A 15,672-nucleotide genomic window follows, 5' to 3' on the forward strand; every position below is an offset into this window, starting at 1 on the left:
TCCCAAAGGAAGGTGACAATTTTATCCTCTGCACTAGTCAGTGATTGAAGAATTCCCTGACTGCATTTTGAGAGAATTCTACCTATTTTTAAAGCATTTTCTTTTTCGATTTTTTGCAAGCTTTCACAGTGACCTCAACTAATATCACCCAAGCCTACTTCTACTGGTAGGTGCCTTAGCCTTCCCTTCTAGCTTCTCTTCAATGGAGCTAAGGTGTGCTCCTCGTTGTCAGTGCTAGGGCGGGGTTTCCCTCCTTCTAGTGATACAGACAAAAAGTCTAGGGTTGCTCGGGGAATCATTTTTTGCAGTAAATGCCAGACCCATTTGACATTAGTACTACAAATAAGGAGATGTGAAAGCACCTCTTTATATTACTAGCGCACCCTGTAACAGATGGTTTAACTGTGTAACTGTTGACATTACTTCTGACTTCCTGCTGGGAGTGATCAAGTCATTATCTTCTAAGAGGAGGGTCATTAACAAGTCTGCCAAGGATGTGTATTCAGTCTCTGGAGCAGGGCTGAAAGTCAAACCAGTTTTAAACCTGTTCAAGCACAATGTAATTTTTTCTAAATTTTCTTTTCCATTAAGGTTATCATTCAGAAACCTACATGCATCATTGGAAACATTTAGAAGAAATTCACATTTAATGACACATCTAGTGTTTTCCCATGCCTAAATGAAAAAGTGACTTTTTCATAACGAGGTCTGTTCCTAGAAAAGACAGCTTTGCCTGAACAGTAAAAACAGCTTTTTCCAGTTGTTCACTGGGAGGGCATACATTTTCCTTAGCCTTCAACGCCCCTATTTTTATATGTAAAGTACTCAAAGAGAACAGGAACAGCTTATTAAACCACAGGGAACTTAGGACAATACATACAAATAGATAATAAAGGTTCACAGAAGTGTCGATATGTAATGTTAATTAGTTTGCACACAAGGTTGCTTACATCCAAAGTTCTACAATAAATGATGTATGGACCTTGAGAACATAGAACCAAACAAAAGACCATGAATTGAGAAGTTGTAGATCTAATTGTTTGTCTTACAATATGAAGAAGCAGCTTATATACATTGGTGCTTGGGGCTCATGTGTTGACAGGGTGCAAATGCGTTCTGAAAAACGTGTATGTTCAGAACAGAGTACAGCAAAAAGGGTTTTGATGAATAAATAAACACTATAAATTGCATGTATTCAACATGCCTAACATAGGCAAAGCTTTTTCTCCCGGTCTAATTACACAATTTGTCAATGGTGTGTCAACGCAGAACTATTAAAGGGTTCATCATCTGGACCCGGAATGATGGATGGGAGCATAAACTTGGAATTTCTGCAATGGCAAATAAAGTGGGATTGGAATTACGACCACATTGAAAAGAAATTAAACATTGCTGGTCTGTTGCTTTGTGAAAGTAGTATATAGCAAAGAACAAAGAGGTCTCTTAGTGAAAGAAGAAACAGGGGCTGATGAGGTCCCTGACTCATACAAGGTATTCAAATGAAGTCGAAAAATGGAATTAAATTGGGCTGATTAAAAAACACAAAGGTGCAATGCAAGTGAAAGTGCACTGATGAGTGAGACATCACTCACAGGAATATAGGTAAAAATCAGTTCCCTTGTAAGGATAACTACATTGATCAAAAATGAGTAATTAATTAAATGTCATCGCTTTAACTAAGGAATAGGAAGCCACGTAGAAAATACTTAATTGAAGGTACAAGAAGCATGTCAAGTGGCTGCGACGCTGAGAGTTAACAAGCTTACTTAACAGGATTTCGAAGTTTAAGTATTAAGTAAGGGTTTCAGAGTTAAGTACTGCACATGTAAGGAATAGAGTAGAAATGATTATGGCTATAATGCATACCAATTAGTCAGTTATGGGATCTGCCTTGTTTTAAAGTTCAAGATGAGGTGCCAAGTCTCTCATTTCCTGGAAACAAACCATACAGAGATTAATATCCATTTCAGTGGTTGCTGGTAGGGAACGGTGGCAGGAGAAGGTGGGGGTTGGGAAGAAAAAGAAAAGAAAACTTACCTGGTGGTCGCCATTGCCAGTCTCCGCCTCTCCTCCGACGCAGGGCCTAGGAACCAGCCAGGCTCCCAAACTCCCCTGACGAATCACAACGCTGCTTTACAGCAGCGTTGTAATTGGTCTGTGAGCTGATTCGACGCTCAGAGAGGGAATGGGAGGCTGGACATGTTCTCCACCCAGGCTGTGCAACATAGCCTGTGGAGAACATGCAAAGTGCGCATGACGGTTTGGCTGGCCCAAGACGGCTGGCTAAACCGTCAGACGCACTTAAGGTGCAGCCACCACTCCACCTCCCTCACCGTCACAGCAGCCCGGCCCAGCCCAGCCCTGCCCTAACTTAACTTGACTGCAGTGCTACTACAACACTAAAAATAAAATGATAATAACATTCTGTTATTGTCAGTTTATTTTTACTTTGCACTGCTTTAACGCAGTGGGGCGACACTCCTCCGCTTAAGCGGAGTAGTCGATGCTGACCCATTCCAGAATTTAAGCTTATACGGCACATTTTAGGGGAGACGTAGCAAATATGTATAACAAAAATCTGCATGGCAAAGGCACTTTTCTTTGTGGTAGGAGACTGTAGTGCTTTTAACTGCAGCCTAGTCAGAACTGTTAGTCAGTTGTGCTCCATGAAGCCATAGGGCCTATTACGATGTCGGCCGGACGAGGGTTCGACCGACACGTATCGGGATGGAATCTGACCAACTATGGGTGGTCAGAAACATAAACTTTTCTATTGCAGCTTGTACAGCTGCTGGAAAAGGGCTCAAACATACATGCACATTGTGCCAGGCACCATGCAGTGCCTGCCACAGGGTGCATGGATATTTGGGAGGGCACCACAGGTGCCTCCCAGGTCCCATAGCCTTGACCCAGGAGGGACGGGGGCCTTCCTAGGGGCCCCAATGTCCCTTTCCATCTCCCTTTCTATGGAGGTGGGACTGCCATAGAAAGGCAGACGTAAAGGGACATCGTAATCCCTACGGCAGTGCCTAAGCAGGCACTGCCTCTATTGAGCCCATCGGAACAGCAGCGGTTGGTCCCTCCCCAGATTCCTCCGACCATCGTATCGTAATCCGGCTGCCTGTCAGTGGCGGGCCCACTGACATCGGAATGCGGGCCCTAATTTTTGTTAGATATGTGTATGGTGTAAATATATACTACCGCCCACATATGATGTTTAACTTTCACCACTGGTGCATTTCTTGCCCCATATACTCTGGCCTTACCCGAAAGTTAAGTAAGCCAGTTAGGTGAAACAAATGCATAGTAGAGGTGGGTGAGCCAACTTAACAGGGAGAGCTGAGCCAGAGCCAAGCCAAGGGCTGGTGCTGGCTCTGAGATCTCCTACATTGAACCTTAGAAATATTTTGCATATAAATCAGGCAACAAAGATAATGTGAGAAAATGATAGGGTGGCTACAAAATTCAAAAAATGTATTTAACACGCTGAAGTGTCTGATCTTAGTTCATCAGATTATATCTCTGCATGGACCAGTATTTATTAAAAGTGGTAGTTTTTAAATAAGAACTGAGAAGCATTGCTGATGACAATGCTATTAGAGTATTAAGACACACGCCACGGATCATGTGAATCTCGTATGTGGGATACATTCTTATTATAGATGTAACAACATTCTGGGCCATTAAATCAAACAAAGAGCACATCCTGAATGCGTGCATTTAAAAATGCTCTAACGTGTGAAAATGAACAAAAAAGGCGCTCAGCGAAATAATGCATTTTCCAAGGATCACACAATTTGGTCAAAAAGGGAAGCTGAGATTGATCCCAGATTTTCCAGGCTCATATTGTGCAATTCAAACACTAGATGGGTATCTATTTCAAATATCAAACGTTAATGATTTCTCTTTAAATCTTGGAGGAGGAGATTAGAGTGGGTGAAAGGGAGAATCCACATGTTATTTTTGGCAGTTTTACATCGCACAAACCTTGCCTAAGCACATAAGAGCGCTTCAAAAAAGACACAGACTATGTTAACATAGTTTTTTTACTGGCACATGGAGATTACAAGATGCTGAACCGAGGCCGGGATTCAAATCTACTCCCCATGCTATACGATCAGCAGCTGTAGCCACTGTGCCACATCCCCTAATGTAAAAGCTCTGCTCGTTCTGGGCTTGAGGTTCCTGGAGGACCTCAACCGGAGTCATAGCCTGGCCTCTGGCTCGAGCTTCCAGTGCCTCGCCCATGTCTAATGCATAATATATGTGTTAGGAGAAAGCATACATGCTGTGCGACTGTTTAGCAGTGGCATAGTGCAGTCTTAACATCAACAAAACCATACAGAAAAAAGTGGGGAACCATGACAAAAATGGTGTCCTTTCTTACACCAAGGCAAAGCCTTCAGCAATTATTTTGCTTTTCCTAGAAAATAACAATACGTCCGAAGGACCAATGCAGCGGGAACAGGCAGGATTACAGGAAATAGTCAGACCTAGGAGAAGAAGGAGAATGAATTAGTAAAGAAATACAATTACAAGAATTGCTCTATTAGATAGATAGATAATGATTTTATTTCGGATATTTTTCAATCCATAAAAGTACACATCAATAAACAGTTCATATTAAAAAACATCACAATAATGACAAAATCGATCACACAGACATACAATACATAAATTCCATAAAAGAGTGCAAAGGCAAAACAGTACAGGAAAAAAAGTGCATAAGTGCAGTGGGCGACTAATAGTTCAGAGGAAGTTACATTTACTCATCTAAACATTTTCTAAATCTTAGTGTCAATTTTAAAAATTCTAACACCTGGAGGACACTATCCGGGTGCAGCAGCTGTAAGTACATAAAGGCAGGTCTAATTTGTTTAAAATTTAATTTCTTTAAAAGGGTAACAAGGTATCTCCTACGGGGATATTCATAAAATGTACATAAAAACATAAAATGTAGCATATCCTGTGGAGACTTCCCGTCGCAGCCACAGGGAGCTACAGGTTTCTTAAAAATATCTGCCGTGGGTCTAAATAAGAGAAGATGGAAAGTGTTAAACCTGAATCGGGTCAGCAAAAATTTCTCATGTGAGGTGAAGGGGCATGTTAGATACTTTTCCATAGAATTGCAAGTACTCAGCATAATATACTTTCTAACATTAGGTTTTAAGAGCTCAACTTCATCTCTTAGGGCAATACATTTCATAGAGAAAACTTTTTTAATTGCTGCTACATCACCCTTAACTATATCCCTCGGTTTATCAAACAAGTTCAGGCAACCAAGTTTCAAAAATTGGGACTTCAGGTATTTAAGCCAAGGTACACACATGGCATGATCAAGTGATATAAGGTCTTCCACTATCAAATGTGTTAAAGGGATTTCATCACTTAACCATAGTTTTACCCAGCATAACAGAGGTTTTAAACTGACAATGTCGGATAAATACTGGCAGCCAAGTTCTTCATGTGCAATTAAGTTCGAGGTACTACATGGGACACATAACAGGCGTTTTAGAAATTTATTTTCAACTATTTGTAATTGTTCGCCATTTATGTAGCCCCATATCTCACTACCGTATACAGCAGTGGCTATGGATTTAGAGTTGTATAATTTCATCATAGCCACATTTGGTTTATTCCCCAGTTTAGACGCAGTATTGAAGATGGAGGCATTGACTCTAGTCATTTCCCCCTTTTTCTTGGCCAAGTGAGGAGCCCAATTAAGTTTGGTATCAAATAAGATACCTAAATAAGTGAATGTTTGAGTGGTAGGGATCGAGACATCATTCAATTTAAAATTGAACTTCTTCTTCGGTTGTCGGCCAACATGCATAATATAGGATTTTGAGTTGTTGACCTTAAGGTCCCTATCACACATGAAATTATTAAAAACATTCAATAGTGCCTGGAGACCAACTTCTGTTCTGGAAATTAAGACCGCATCGTCAGCATATAAAAGTAGAGGGATACCCCTCAGACCAACTCTAGGGCAGTCTGATTTTACCTCTTGTAAGACAGCCTCAAGGTCATTTATATAAAAGTTAAAAAGAAAAGGGGCCAAAATACACCCCTGACGTACTCCTTTATTGATACTAAAACTTCCTGTAGTTTCCCCGGTCGATGAAAACCTCACGTTAGCTCTTGTGTCGTTGTGCAGGTCCGCAAGGAACTCCACAATCCCCTTATCAATACCCTTATCCTTCATGGTCTGCCACAGCCTCCCCCTGTTGACACAGTCGAAGGCAGAGGACAGATCCATGAAGGCAAGGTGAATTGTTCCTTTATACACAACAGTATATTTATTCAATATAAGAAACAAATTAAGACATTGAGTTATAGTTGAACGCCCTTCACAAAAACCATATTGAGAGGTCGACAAAATATTGTTTTCGTTCGTCCAGCTTGTTAGGCGTTGGAGTATAACTCTCCCCATTATCTTCACCATTGAATCAATTAACGAGATTGGGCGATAACACAAAGCACTACCCCTGTCTCCTTTCTTAAAGACCGGAACTATTGTTGAGAGACCCCAAGTCTCCGGGCAACCCAATGTGGCTGCTGCATTAAAAACAGCAGTCAGAATGGGAGCCCAAAAGTCCGGATCAGATTTATAAAGATCAGGTGGTATTCCATCAGGGCCAGGGGCTTTGTTAGCAGTAAGACCCTTTATAGCAACCAGAACCTCATTTATATCAAAAATGATGGCAGTACTTTCCCTATCAGAGGGGACAGCAACCATAGTTGCATCTGCCTCTGAATAATATAAACTTTTAAAATGACTCTCCCATTCCTCCTTTGTTATACAACAAACCAGTCCATCTCCCGAGTCCCCAGTCAAAAAAGGTTTCTTTACCAGACCCCAAAATTTAGTGCTGTTATTCAAAGTAGCGGGATCAAGCAATTCCTCCCAGGCCTCTTTCCTCAAAAACTCTTTACGGGCAGCAATAGTAGCCTTATATTCCTTTCTACAGAGTTTTACGGCCTCCCTGTTCCTCGGGGTTGCTGCCAAGGCTACCCTCAAATTACGGGCAGCTAGAGTACAGTCATGACTGAACCATCTCGGGCCTAAGTTAAGTCGGGGTTTATATGGGACCGATAGAGATGCTGATACCCTTTCCGTGATGTTTTGGTACGCTTCTAGAACCAGCTTGGGTTCACCTCCCCCATTCATACAAACTTTGATGTCCTCGGCACAACCTGCAGTGATATTCTTATAGAGGACATCCTCAGAGACCATAGACCATTTTAAGCGCCTCTTACCATCAGTTGTAACCAAACTACCTTGCCTGATACTCGTAATACCTTTTTTGAACCATGGGCAGTTTAGACCGATTATAAGAGGATTATGGTCACTGAATTCACTAAAGTCGATGGTAAAAGAATCCACAAAAGTTTGCATCGTCTGGGAGACCAATATATGGTCTATAAAGGTACCCCTTCCATGCCCTTTAAAAGTAGGGGTATCAAAGCGAAATAGCGGGTCTTTTAAAGACATGGCCAAACAGAGGTCATGGTCATTCAGAAAGTCATTACACAGTTCACCCTCCTTTGTGTGCTCCATGTGGAGACAGTCTGCCCGATCACATACCATTTCTGGTAAACATTTGTGCAATGGGTCTATACAAGGATGCAAATTAAAATCCCCCATAATCAGGAGGTTATGGCCCACATTTTCCATAAAATTTGAAACAAAGGAATTTAAAAAATAAATATGATTCCTGCCACCACTATCATGAACAGCATTGTAAAAGTTCACCAGCCCGACACGGACATTACCTCCACTTAAGGTTACACCCATTACACCTGTATGCTGTGCAACAATTCTTTGTACTTCACAGGGAATTAATATAGATACAAAAATTACAAGGCCCCCCTTGGGCCGACCCCGCACAGATGGCAAGGCTGGCACGAAGAAGGCCCTATACCCTTCCAAAAAGAGTTCACATCCCAATTCCCAGGTTTCTTGTAAACAAATAATCGAGAATTGTTTGATATAGATCACCCAGTTTACATCAGACATTTTGGCAGCAAGACCCGCAATGTTCCAAGAGACAGCAAGACATCCTGACAATTTACCTACCAAATTATCTGGATTAGTAGGTTCACCTGAAGCCCCGATGTCCTGAGCTGCAGGTGCCCCCTGTCAATCGCACAGTTCAAGACCAGATAATACTTCAAACCTATTCTGTGTGTGAAGATTCGGCCCATATTGATAGTGTCCAGCACTAACACTCCTATTAGACACGCCAATCGGTCCACCTACACCACAGGAATTGGTAATATTATGCAGAAGATGGGTCTCTTGCACGGGAGTAAAAGGTTCACGTCCCCGCCTGGTTAAATTCTGTTGCAGTCGTGGTTTGCACAAATGTGCATAAAAATAACCCAAGGGGCGTACACAGATACTATTTGTGTTATAAACCAGTGCAGCAGCTCTCAAAAGTACGGTTGCTACATGCTGGGGGTGTTTAAAATTTACGACTATACAGTCCCCTGAACCAGACTTTTTGGACGGCCCTACCCAATTTACACGCCTTACTGTTAATATTTCGTCAAAATAGGAAATCGGAAATCCACAATTTTTGTTGAGCCAGGACACTGTCTTATTTTTCAGAGAGATAAAGGATTCATCATGGGGAGATGCAGGGTGGGTGCCACAAGAGGGCACATTGGTCAGTACTACTACAAAAGGAGCACAGTCTGGTGGTAGATTAAGATGACCATTGTGTCTCGCCACACTAGAGGCTCTAATGCTGTGGGGAGTTATGGATAATTGTTGCTGCAAAACAGTTTCCACAGGAATATCCGGCTGGGTAAAAGTTACGGGTCCTGGTATAACTGTATCAGCAGATTCTCCCCTCCCCTTATTCTGTATATCATTAGAAACAGCAGTATCTCTCCTTTTCCCCCCAGAGTAATCAATTCCACTAGGCTGAACTATCTCCCGAGACAATAACAGGTCACCCAGCCTTATCACTTCCTTAGCTAAATCATCAATCTTAGTGGTTAATGGTTTAATAAGCTCCTCCATTTTGACAGTAAAAGAAGCTTCTAAGTTTTTTAAGAGTGAGGCAATCATATCCGAGTTTAGATTAGCTCCATTACCAGCACCATTAGTGGCCGCGAATACAAAAGGGTTTGGTATAACAGTACCAGTATTTGGCTTGCCGACCTTCTTTTTTGGTTTACAATTATTATGTTTCCCGTTCTCCCTTTGAGACCGTGTTCTACATGATCTCGTATGCCTAGTCTCAGGTTGGGTCTCATTTAGTACATCAGCATCAGAACTTGACGACACACGAGAAGCAGAATGGACCTCCACCTCTACAGGAGTGAAAACTGGGAGGGCCGTAGAGATAACACCACTCGGGTTGATCTCAGGGTCTTGGGGCTGGCTTAGAGAATCATTTTCTAATAATGTATCTTCAATCACGATGCCTTTCCCCAAGGATACACGTCTATCATTATTAATCTGTGTTACTTTCCTGACCAGGAAATTATCTAGGGTAGCTGGAGCCGCCATCGCTTTATCAGTTTTTGATTTAACCATTCCGTTCGCTTATTGGTTAAGCTTCTGCCCAGAAACCCTAGTGTCTGCCTACGCACTCACAGACAGGACAATCAGATTAAAAAAACAAATGGATATATCAAATGGCAACAATAGTCAATGCGCGGTCACCACCATTCGACAAGATGCACAGAAACCTGGCCCAGTCCAGTCTCTTCTGGCCTCTGAGGGCCACAGAGGGCCCGCCCTTTGCCCGGGCTTAGCCCGGCGCCGCCCGCGCGCGGTCCCGCGATGCGGTGTCAGTGTCCTTTTTTAAAGCGCCTCCAGGCGCGAAACGGCGGTCGGCGGCTTCCGGGTCCTCCGCTAGGGCTGCTGGGTAATGTAGTACGGCTCCGCGCTGGGCTCCACACAGGCCAGGACGGCAACAGCAGGGCAGGGAGCACAACGCACCAGCACACCCCGGGGATCTGGTACAGTGAAAAGGTCCTTTGGTGGGGAGCCTTCAGTGCCGGTACGTCCGTCGAAGACGAAGTAGCTTGCTCTATTAAAAAAAACCATTTAAAATTGTATTTAAAGTGAAGAAAAAAAATACTTTGAATACCAAAATAATGAACCTATGTTCATTATTGGTCACCAAGTTGGCCACTGTAGGAAATCTGCCTTTTCTATGTGGTCACCTCAGATTTTGCACCTTCATCTAGACCTTATTTTAGCTGGCTTTAGAATTCTGTGCATTTTACTCTGCTAACCAGAAGTAAAGTGGCTGTTTAAATATAGTGAACTTGACTTCTTCCTTACCGGCACCCTTATCTTGCCTACAACAGGAAAGTGTCAAATGCAGTCTGACAGATCTATTCAGCCACTTGTAACACTTTGGCGCAATTGAAAAGGAGAGAACTGGAGGCCAGGACAATTCTTTAGCATCCCGTGTCTGGTTGCTGAAGGACCCTGCTTTCGTCCTACCAGAGGTATGTCTCTGGGCTTCTGGTGGGTACAGTGCCTGATTCAAACTGGATATTAGTGTTAGATGTGCGAGAACAGTAGTGATAACCATAGTGCACTCCCCTATGCAACCACAACCTTCAGAGTCCATGTTTAGAATGGTGAAGACATTTACCACATTGAAATGCCCGGTCACATGGCATTTTGGGCCAGGAACAGGAATTACTGAAAAAAGTGTGTAGGGTTTCCCTGGGAACTTATACCACATTATTAGGGGCTACCCGGGAGTCTTCACTTCCCTCTACTATACCCAGTGCCAGGCAAAATTAGGGTTGCCAAGGCATCACATCAGAACCATTTCTGGACCTGTGGAAGAATAGAAGAGGACTAGACCTGCTGTCTGTGACCCTTAGGAGCCTTGAATGACTGGTCATTGTATTCAGAACAAAGGCATAGTCAATTGGCTGATCACCTGTGTGGCTACAGGGATACAACAACCTGCAAGAGGCCTTTTCCTGGAAGTACCTAGCTGACCAGCAACAATTGGACCTAGACTAGACACTCCTGTTGGCCTCTGTCTGACACCATGCAAGTTTCCAAATGCCTCACTTGAGGCTTTAGAAGTGTACTCCTATGGAAGTTTGGGTACCAGAAGAAAGTTAGGAAACTTTTGAAAACGTTTCCTCCAGACCGGTGGAACTTGGAAACTTTTTAGAACTTTTTGATTTCCAGACTTTCACCAGGACAGGTCCACTTTCAGTCTCTTACTCAGTCTCTATTGCAGTCAGCCTGAAATTGCACCTGAGTCCCAGTCCAACATTAACTATCACTCTTGCATCACTTTTTCGCTATGTTTCTGGCTTAATTTCTTTTTAAATCATATGTCCGCTCCCCCTTATTGGCCTTTTGTCATTTTGGTGTAATTTTATTTATTAAATGTAACCTCATTTTTCAGTTTGGTTTGGGATTTTTTATTGCTTGGTATTTTAACTTTATTACTGTTTTGGTATTGCATAAAATACTTTACACGTTGCCCTCAGCTAAGCCAGTCTGCTCTGTGCAATAGCTAACAGGGTACTGAGCTCAGGTTAATTTAGTGATTTTAATTGTTTACTTTCACAAGAATTGTGGTTATCCCTTGAGATGGCTGTCACCCACATCAAATAATAATCCAGTTTTTTACAGTCACCATAAATAAGTTTTGCGTTACCTAATTTACGTCCCTTCCTTTCCTCTGCTGTGCTTTACCTCCCAGTTATTTGTTGCATCTCACATTTGCCTCTACCTCCCTCTTTTGCGCTTCTTCACAATAAAAAGTATTGCTTTTTTAGTTAGACTTCTCCAGGTGGTTTTTTGTTAAAGCTTCAGCCTCATTAAACAAAAGCAGGAAAGGTAGGTCTTGAGAATTTGATATATTATTAAAGTTAAACATGTGTAATGTTTTATCTAAAGTCATTGCAAATTTTCCATTTTTTAGGGGCCACCTTCCACATTCCAGTTTGAGATTTTAGACCGGGTTGAAGCGCTGGATGGAATCAAAAATGAATTTACTTGATCCCTCTCGGTCTCCACGGAGCTATGAGTACTCTCTTTCAGAAGACAGTTACCTACTTGGTAAGCAATATCATACTGATTATCCAGGAAATGTCAGGTCGGCATGGTAGATTCCATGTCAGATGTTCACGATAACCATTGGCTACGTAAGTGGCTGCTGAGATTCATTGACTGTAAATTTATTTTACGTGGATTTCCTGTAAAATCTGGCATGGACTCAGCCCTGCTGGACCTATGTTGGACACTCAGATAAATGGATACAATATTGTCACGATTGTTCTTATATGAGACCTCTCCCATCTTTGAGAAATGCACATCTTATAATGCATATTCATAATGTATGCCAATGTTGTTGAAGTTGCTCGAGAGCAATAAAGTCATAGTTTATTGCAGCAGCGCCAATATACTCCCAAGGTTAAACATCTAGCAGTTTGTAAATGTTTCGGGTTATAATTGCTATGTTCAGAAAGAAGTCTAAATGATCCTGTTGAAAGCCATTGTGGGTCAATTTATAACTAACTTGCCTCGTAAAAGTACATATTTGTCAAGCCTGAAATTTTATGGAAAATGGGTTTGCTTAAATTGAACTTCGGTATGTTACAAGCTGTCTCTTCAATCGAGTGTTACTGGTTTGCACGTGGATGATTTGATTGCATGTACTACAGTGGCACCACTTCAAGGTCATTTGTGCAAATTACTTTGAAAATGTTTATGACCTTGTACCAGGAAACAAAACTAGAAGATGAACCTCTTGCAGCTTTGTATTGGTGGCTACAGATTGGGTAGTTGTTAAGTAGCTCATATTTAAATTCAGGAATGACTTTTTGATTGCACTTTTAGATAGTTTGCTATTTATGGAAGCAGTTTTCATTTGATAAAATGTCTGATGTGTTATCTTTTTTGACCTATTATATGATTACCCTACAAATGTTAGCCAAAGGACAAGTGCCACTATCTTAACCTCTTGATGTGTAAAGAAATGACTTTCTGGATCTTTAGATAACATAATGACTCAGATAACATACAACACTATGCGGAAAGACAATAGTGCCATCGCTCCTAAAAATAGTGCTTGCTGCTCTCATATACCTCAGTCCCTGCAAGCCAACTAAACCAAAATGTACATGATATATTTAGGCAATAATGTCGTGCGGGGAGGGAGCCCACAATCAAACTCCTCTCTGATTCTTGGGTGAAGAAAAGGGTGAAGTGATGTATTTTGTGCACTCGGCTCACCTTGGTTCAATCCTCCGCTGGATCACTGCACATTTGCTAGGCAGAATGTATGTGTGATCTCCCCACAAGAGCATCTCTTTGGCCTGACATGGCCGCTCAAGCCCCCACAAACACGGCTGACAATAGTATAAATGTGGCCAGTGTTCCTCCTCATACCGACACGGCCACCACACCAAGCTGGTGTCTATTACAGGGGTTGTGATGACGGCTTTGATAGCATGCTATCACAATCCATACAATATGATACTATTCCACGCCATCCAATTCTGTTTCATACCATACTATATTATGATATAGTGTAATACAACATATCACATCATGATACAATAAAATACAATACACAGCTACACAACACACCATGTAAAGACCATACCGCTAAACAACACATCAAATGGCAATACATCATAACATGGTGTGTTGCTATTTGAAAAGATCTATGAAATACCTCCTTTAACATTCACTGTTATGACTACACCTTACATTGATATGTTTGCATAGTATAACCTTATAATATTCTGGGGTTAAAACATTTGGTGACAGGCAGTTATGAGGACCCAATAGTAGCTGCAAAAGTGTCGGCAAACACAATCCATCTTGAGACCCCTTCGCAGTGCGGCAACTTGATAACCTTTTCTTACCCCTGAATAGCAAAATACAATGGTACCACAAACTATATTGCAACTACAGACATTTAACCACATCTAAGGTTTCCATCAATCTACTCAAAGACTTCTAATTATTGAAATTACGTAGCTTCAACCAAACAAGCATTTGCAATGCAATAGGTCTCGCATTAGTAAAAGTTTGAGTTTTTGGCGTAGCAAATATTAATGCAACATTACTAGCTCAAATGTTATTAATGTAGACCTATAGAGTGTAGTGTGGTACAGTGAAGTGGTGTAGTATAGACTAGAGGAAATTATTATAGAGTGTAGTGGAGTGCAGTACTTTAGCATGGAGTGGTGTTGTGTTGAGTAAAGTGGAGGAAAGTTTATAGGGTGGGATTGTGTGTGCTTGTATTATGATAAAATATAGTAATATTATGTAGGAATAAACGTATGAGAAATATAGGTAAGTTTTTAGCAATTTCTGTGTTACAGGAGGGTTGACTTTGATATTCAGGACAAGCAGGCCAGTGGGAGGAGTTGGGGGTGTGGTGACATGATTGTTCTGAAGATCAGTTGCTTAGAAATATAACTTGAAATAGCCTGAAAAGAATAGACAGCTGAAATGAGGCTTAAGGACGGTTTCATGGATAGCATTCAGATAGATCACAGACGGAAGGTGAAATGAAATTACAAATGCTACAGAGGGCTGCCCGCGCATGCGCGGTACCAGTAAGTTTCGCATGCCCTGTGGCGGCGCGTGCAGCCGGTGCAGACAGCGCCTGTCCCCTTCCGGGGCTCCCTCTTCACCACGGGCGCCAGAGAGGAAGTGCGGGAGCTGAAGTCCCGGGTCCCAGGAGGGGGCCCGGGTGAAGAGCGGCAGATAGCTGTGCGGGGCTCCCATGCCTAAGGAGAGAGCCTCGCGTCGTGCTTGCAGTAGTGGAGCTGGAGTACTCCGGGAGCGCCGCAGCCAGCCGCCGTTCAGGAGGATTACCTCCGCAGACCGGGTGAGTGGGGGATTCTCCAAGGCAGTGTCAATGTTTGTTTCCTGAGCGGACCTGCCGTTGCGGGCCGCTCCAATGAAAGGGCGAGTTTAAAAAAAAAACGAAAGTGAAACTGCATGCTGGCTTGCGAGGGAAGGGGGACAGGAGATGTGCACGCCATGTGGCTGTAAGCGCGTACACCAACTCAAATCCGCCAAAAGCCTGAGCGTGCCCATCTCCTGTCCCACTTCCGAGGCAAGTCAGCAACAATAGATCTCGCTGGCAGACAGCAGCGCTTCGCGCTGCGTTTGCAGGCGAGACCTAAAACTAACTAGCAAATATTCTTACTTTGCATACAAAAATCCCAATGCAAAATATGGTATGTGCCATGGCCAGAATTCTCCAGAAAGCTCCTTGTGTAAAGCCATTTGCAAGGCACATAAATATAATGAATTCGAATTTCAGACTCTGGGTGCCAAATCATAAAACCTTTTTGGCTGGCACTATTTCATGTCCTTGGTGGTAAGTTGGGGTAGTGCTTGGCGTCAGCACTGTGTACCACTGTATTAGGAAAGCAGGTGTCTCAAGGTGGTCATGTGGACAAGAATGTGCATATCTCTTGTGTGGATTTTTGTTGGAGTGGTAATGTATTACATTGTTTTTGTGCTGCTGAGTTTTTGTGCTTCCGTTTCGCAATGTGATGTTTTTGTGTTGTACTATGGTTATTGGGTTGTATTTTGTTGCACCCTGTTTTGTTTTAATTGGGTTGCTACATTGCTTTAGGTATAATATGATGTTATGTTCAGTTGTTTACTCGAGCTATGTCAACAAATACTGCAGCATA

General features: G+C 42.4%; 1 protein-coding gene across 1 annotated transcript in view; it reads left to right on the forward strand.

Moving 5' to 3' along the window:
- Nucleotides 1-15,672, forward strand: part of NR1H4 (nuclear receptor subfamily 1 group H member 4) — a 338,233-nt gene that overhangs the window by 88,147 nt on the left and 234,414 nt on the right. Inside the window, exon 2 of the mRNA XM_085653893.1 lies at nucleotides 11,928-12,064. Within this exon, the coding sequence (XP_085510019.1) occupies nucleotides 11,980-12,064 (85 nt within the window). The 5' untranslated portion in view covers nucleotides 11,928-11,979. The remainder of the gene's footprint in view (nucleotides 1-11,927; nucleotides 12,065-15,672) is intronic.

Source organism: Triturus cristatus, chromosome 4_1 (assembly GCF_964204655.1).
Source record: "Triturus cristatus chromosome 4_1, aTriCri1.1, whole genome shotgun sequence".
In the NCBI taxonomy this organism is placed as follows: Eukaryota; Metazoa; Chordata; class Amphibia; order Caudata; family Salamandridae; genus Triturus; species Triturus cristatus.